We start from the raw sequence: 6,885 nt of genomic DNA on the forward strand, positions 1-6,885 counted from the left end.
ACCGCCTCTACGCAGGCGACCGCCTCTACGCAGGCGACCGCCTCTACACCCACCCAGCCAGCGTATGCGCAGGCGCGCGACCTTCATGGGCGGGGCCCAGGCGGTGGCGCCAGAGCGTGATACACCGGATTGGTCGCCGGGACGTCGACGGTTGACCCGGCCCCGCCTCCATTCGCATGGCGCATGTGCAGGGCGGGAACGAGGGAAATTCAATCCGCGGCCGAGATACCGGAAACCCTCTGAGGCGTGATGGAGGTGTCCCGAGGTTTTTCGGAAGCTGGGCCCTTAAGCCCAGAGCAGGCTGCCAGTTACCTGAGGTATGTCTGAGACGGTGGGCGAGTCTGGTTCACCGGCCCTGGCCGGGAGTGGGGATGAAGGTCTCTTGGACTCCCCCAGGGGCCCAAAGTGCCGACAAGGGCGCGCGCCCTTGTCCTCCGAAGAGGGCGTGGGAATATCTGCAGATTTCTAAATCCTGGGGAGTCCCCGATGCCGGGTCAAATAACTCTCTCGTATGAACTCTACTGAAAAGCCAGAACTTCAATCGATCCATGCTTTCTCGGGTCTTCAGCTTTCAAAATTACTATTTTGAAATCCATTTTCTTTCAATACATAAAAAGTGGTGATACATTATGGTATTGTTCTTACTAAATTTAAATATTTTCCTTTTATAATTTAGTGTATCGTTTTCAGTCAGGGTTGAGCACTCACCTTTCTGTTTGGAAATAGTTAAAAATTTTTTTGAAAAATAGTAACAAATTCACATTATATGTAGTAAAAATATTTTCCCTTTTTATTTTTCCAACGATTTTTGTGCATGTTGTGCGTTAATATACAAACATATACATTAATTTTAACATCGCCCCCACAAAAAAAGCTTTTCTTGGATCTTTCCAGTCTACCAAGCTCCAGGCCTAGGGGATACAGAGGAGTAAAACACTGTCCCTGCCCCCAGATTGCTTATACTCTAGTGGTGGAAAGAGATAGGTAAATGTGTGGGGAATGGCCAACTACAACGGTCAGTGGGCTGAGGGAAGGGCTCACAAGAGGAGACTTTGGTGTTGACAAAGGAATGTTCCTTCACCAGATGGCTAAGGATGGGGGAATGAACATTTAAATGTTTTTAAAAATTGTTATAAAATAAAACATAAAATTTACCATCTTAGCCATTCTTTTTTATTAATTTATTTTTTATTAAAGTATAGTTGATTTTCAATGTGTTAATTTCTGATATACAGGAAAGTGATAGATTTATACATATATATTTTTAGGATTTAAAAACTTTTTTTAATTCAAGTATTGTTGATTTACAACATCATGTTGATTTACAACATCATGTTATTATAGTTTCAGGTATACTTTTTCATATTCTTTTTCATTATGGTTTATCACAGGATATTGAATATGGTTCCCTGTGCTATATACCTTGTTTATCCATTCTATATATAATAGCTTGCATCTGCTAATTCCAAACTCCAAAACCCGTGGTGTAGGAGCACAGAAGGGGTAGGGCTCAGGGCACAGGCAGCCACTAAGGTGGCTTCTTTCCATGGAGAGAGGGGTGCAAGAAGGTTACTGCGAGGCCAGGTAGAGACTTCAAGGGCGATGAAGGACTGTGTGTTCTGGGTGAGTGGCCGTGTGTCACTCTGCTCATCCACTGTGCAGCAGCAGTAGGCAACTTCAGGAGAGCCCTGTCCTCCTTCAGTGTGCCTCAGGCATCCTTTACTGAGAAAGCTTAGCATTGTGCTGGCTGTAGAGGAGAGATGCTTAAAGGAATTCTGTCATCATAGAGCAGGTATTGAGGGGTAAATTTGGAACTGAGACGCAATAAATGATGACTGACAGTTATCTGACCTCTATTTATCTATGATCCACCCTCTCTGCCATGTCACTCACTGTCTCACTCTCTTTGTGACCCACTCGCTTGTCCTCTCTGTTCACTCTCTCTTGCTGTCACCCATCTGTTCTCTTTCTCTATGTCACCCACTTTCTTCTGCTATTTAATTTCTATTTAATTTCTACTATTGCTTCTGTTTCATTCGACTCCCATTGCTTTGGTCAAGGTCACCAGTGACTTTCATATAGCTAAATCTAATGGTCAGTTCATAATCCTCCTCTTCCTTTGCCTACCAGTAGTACTTGACAGAGTAGAGCAGTTCTCCACAAAATGCTAGATCCATTTGGCCACCAGGGCCCCTCAATCTCCTGACTTGAGGTTACAAAGAATGTCTGACTCTTTGCGACCTCATGGATTGGGGTACGCCAGGCTCCTCTGTCCATGGGATTTTCCAGGCAAGAATACTGGAGTGGGTTCCCATTCCCTTCTCCAGGGGATCTTCCCAACCCAGGGATTGAACCCAGGTCCCCTGCATGCAGGTAGACTCTCTACCTGTCTGAGCCACTAGGGAAAACCACACACACACACACACACACACACACACGTAGACTCTCTACCTGTCTGAACCACTAGGGAAAACCACACACACACACACACACACACACACACGTAGACTCTCTACCTGTCTGAGCCACTAGGGAAAACCACACACACACACACACACACACACACACACACACCTATAATTATGTATGGTGACAGATGGTAACTAGACCTATTGTGGTGATCATTTCACAGTACATATAAATATCAAGTCATTAGGTTGTACACCTGAAACTAATACAATGCTGTTTGTTGATTATATCTCAATAAAAAATTAAAAAAACTATTCTAGAGCCAAAACAAAAAGATTTAAGGTTCAGTATTTTTGTCAAGAATTCTTCATAGGTAAGGTCATGTACTTCATATTGCAACATATCAGGAAGTATACACTGTCTGATTTTTCTACTTTTAGTAATTTTATGGTTGATCAGTGAGTTCAGGTAGTCATAGGCAGATCACTCCTTTGCAAAGTTGCATTTGCCCCCTTGTGATGAATAAATAATATGTCAGGGATACTTTAGCATCCTATGAATACCCACTTCCCCATCAGCCTTTCACCCATTGACAATCATTATTATCAATAATATAATTATTATCAATGCCTAAATCAATTATTTCATTAGGTGTTACGAGTGGTGGTTTTCTAATTTCACCATTCTTTCTGTATTAATTAGCTGGAATTCTTTCTGTTAATGTTGAAATGCCATTTTTTAAAATTACATTCCTTTCTTTGGTGATCCTATTCACATTCTTGGTTTTAAATTTCATCTTTTAAAAAAACTTATTTTGGGGTGCAGTGGGTCTTCATTGTCACATACAGGCCTCCTCTAGTTGTGGCAGATGGGAGCTACTCTTCATTACCTTGTATGGACTACTCATTGTGGTGGCTTCTCTTGTTCTCTTCTCTTGGGGGAGCATGGACTCTACAGCATGGGCATTTCAGTAGTTGTGGCATGTGGGCTCAGTAGGTGTGGCTCATGGGCTTAGTTTCTCTGTGGCATGTGGGATCTTCCCAGACTGGGGATTGAACCTGTGTCCCCTGCATTGAAAGGCGGACTCCCAACCACTGGACCACCAGGGAAGTCCCTAAATCCTGTCTTTATGTTGTGAATTTTCACATTTTTGTCTTTAGTCCTGACCTATTCTGAATGCTAGACTCCTGTATCCAGCTACTTACTCTGTATCTCTACTTGATAATAGACATATCAAACTTGTCAAAAGCAGAGGACAGATCTTGAAAAATAACAAAATTGGAGGACTCACTGTACCTGATTTCAAAAGTAACTACAAAGCTGTGGTAGTCAGGATACATATATAAGTATAAACATAGAGATCAATGGAATAGAACTGAAGAGTCTAGACTCTTCTTTCCTGTAACAACATAAAGCACCCATTTTTTGTTGTCATTTAGTCACCAAGCTGTGTCTGACTCTTGTGAACCCATGGACTTGAAAGGTTGTTGTTGAATTACAACGCCGGGATTCTTGGCCCCTGGAGGAGAAGAATTTAATCCAGGGCCAGAGACAAGGCTTGATTGCTCAGAGCTTTTGTGTAACTAAGTTTTATTAAAGTATAAAGGAGATAGAGAAAGCTTCTGACATAGGCATCGGACGGGGGCAGAAAGAGTACCCCCCTGCTAGTCTTTAGCTGGATGTTATATAGTCACCAGCAGTCTGTTAATGAAAGAAAGGAATGTCTCAAAACTTAGAATGGCACCAGGCCCCTCACCCATAAGATGTATTTTGGGATAATTTTGGCTCCAAATGGTTTATCTTGGGCCATAAAAGGATTAACTTGAATCTTGAAGAAGGGCAGAACACCATACAAATAGTGTCATTTACATAGATTAGAGAGGTCATTCAGTGTGTCCGACTCTTTGTGACTCCATAGACTGTAGCCTATCAGGCTCCTCCGTCCATGGGATTTTCCAGGCAAGAGTGCTGGAGTGGGTTGCCATTTCCTTCTCCAGGGGATCTTCCCGACCCAGGAATCGAACCCAGGTCTCCCGCATTGCGGGCAGACGCTTTACCATCTGAGCCACCAGGGAAGCCCCCAGAGGAACAATATCGGAGTATAACATACTGGTTTATCAAGTAGGTTCTGAGCCCAAAAAGGCGGAACCGACTTGAAGACAGAGTTTGGGGTAAATGCATAGTACATTAGCATGGCTTAAGATAAACATTTCCATAAGAAAAAGGCATTGGTTAACTTCTGGTGAAACCAGGTGTCATGGCAACACAGAATTTTAAGAGAAACCTCCTTTTAAATTTGTATAGAGAAGGAAAAAATATCGCTAGTTTGTTTCCTCCTGCCGCTTAAGGGAGATAAAAATGTCTGACACTTGCAGGCTATTTCCTCCATTTGGAGACCCCTGGCCTTCCTGCCTGTACCCTCTCAGACTGTAGCCTGCCAGCCTCCTCTGTCCATAGTATTTCCCAGGCAAGAATAGCTAAAGTACCCATACTTCAGGTATTTACTAGGTGTAGGGGTCTGGTCAAGGCTATGGTTTTTCCTGTGGTCATGTATGGATGTGGATGTGAGAGTTGGACTGTGAAGAAGGCTGAGCACCGAAGAATTGATGCTTTTGAACTGTGGTGTTGGAGAAGACTCTTGAGAGTCCCTTGGAGTGCAAGGAGATCCAACCAGTCCATTCTGAAGGAGATCAGCCCTGGGATTTCTTTGGAAGGAATGATGCTAAAGCTGAAGCTCCAGTACTTTGGCCACCTCATGCGAAGAGTTGACTCATTGGAAAAGACTTTGATGCTGGGAGGGATTGGGGGCAGGAGGAGAAGGGGACAACAGAGGATGAGATGGCTGGATGGCATCACTGAGTCGATGGACGTGAGTCTGAGTGAACTCCGGGAGTTGGTGATGGGCAGGGAGGCCTGGTGTGCTGCGATTCATGGGGTCGCAAAGAGTCAGACACGACTGAGCCACTGAACTGAACTGAGGGGATTATGGTTGCTATAGTGTTTTGTTTGGGGGTTGGTGGTTTTTTTTTTTTTTTGATCTGTTCAGCAAGCTTTCACATCCACCCTCTTCTGGTGATCTTATCCTTTGGCCACTAAGGTGGGCAAGATAATAGTTTTTAACATTTTTGTTCTGAAATATAAGACATATATAAGAAAATGTAAATATTCAATGTAATGAATTATCATTGAACTACTACCTAGGTCTTAGTTTGTTTTTAGATTTATATTCTTGTCTTAATGGAAAGTCTTACATGTTTGCACACTGAGGTGGCCTGAAGGTTAACTGAAGGCACACTTGAGGGTTTAGGACTTTTTCCAAAACAACCCTAGATTTGTTCAGATTCTGGGTTAATTGCTTGCTTGAAGCCCCAGAGTTTTGCGCTCCAGTGTCGTAGTTAACCAGATAACCTTGGGCTGAAAGATCGAGGGCTGGAGGTACCAAAGTTCTTTTCTACCATAAAAGAACTTAATATTGTTCCTGGAGAATTTTTCGTTTTTAGTTAGACTTTATCCCAAAGGGCCAGTCAGGATGTTAACCACCAAATGCTCCCCTGAATAATGAAACTTTTTCCTGCTGAAGAGCGTTAGTTGGTATAATCTATCTGAATGCCAAAGCATATCTTCTGTGTCAAAAAAAGAGAGAATTTTGGTTTTGGCATAATTATGAATTAGCTGCTTTTTCTGGAGTAATTAGCAGATTCAGCTGCTTTCTGATGGCATATTGTCAACATGTAAGAGATGCTATCTTCCTGTTTTTTCTGGTGGAAGGTATTTGTCCAGTTCAACCAAAATTGTCAGGTCTTAAGTTACAAAGAGGGTGGCAGATCCCTGTCTGCCTTTGAAACAGGCCTTGCTCTTCTTGCCTCCTTATATTCTCTTTCTGACAGGGTTCAGAGGACCTGAAAGAACACTAAGAACCTTGGATCTCTTTTGGTCCATTTGGTTTGGTCCAGATAGTTCTTGTCTAGATTCCCAAGCCAGTGACACAGATAAATACTACAGAAAGCTTTACACTGTTTTAAGTAATAGAGGGAAACAGAGTACATATATGGACAATGTGAAAAGCTTGTGTAGGGTCTTATCCTCAGAGCCCTAGGCTTACCATTTTGGGGTAGGGGTGGAGGAAAGCATTTGAAGAAGGGATACAGCCAAAGTTGATGGTACTTTTTCTTTCTAAGATAAACCAGGAGTCATGAACTGGAAGTCCATGAGCCACATTCACAGATAAATTTTATTTGTCCGACCCAGTGTTTTAAACATGTATGCATTAGTTACTATTTAAAAATCAGGAGAATTCACATAAAAATCAGAATTTCCAACTGTCTTTCAACCATCAGAAAATCTTGGCAACTCTGGACTCTTTTTTTTTTTTTTTAACTTTTTTTCTATTTTTTTAAAATAAATTTTTAATTTTTAAATCTTAGTTTAATACCTTTTTTTTTTTTTTTTTTTTTTTTACTAATTTCTCATTTTCCC

General features: G+C 42.1%; 1 protein-coding gene across 1 annotated transcript in view; it reads left to right on the plus strand.

Moving 5' to 3' along the window:
* Positions 1–193: 193 nt before the first annotated feature.
* The window catches only part of ERCC6L (ERCC excision repair 6 like, spindle assembly checkpoint helicase), a 29,977-nt gene continuing 23,285 nt past the window's right edge, over positions 194–6,885 (plus strand). The window contains exon 1 of the mRNA XM_040265697.1: positions 194–317. Within this exon, the coding sequence (XP_040121631.1) occupies positions 250–317 (68 nt within the window). The 5' untranslated portion in view covers positions 194–249. The remainder of the gene's footprint in view (positions 318–6,885) is intronic.

Source organism: Oryx dammah, unplaced genomic scaffold (genome assembly GCF_014754425.2).
Source record: "Oryx dammah isolate SB20612 unplaced genomic scaffold, SCBI_Odam_1.1 HiC_scaffold_23, whole genome shotgun sequence".
NCBI classification, from domain to species: Eukaryota; Metazoa; Chordata; class Mammalia; order Artiodactyla; family Bovidae; genus Oryx; species Oryx dammah.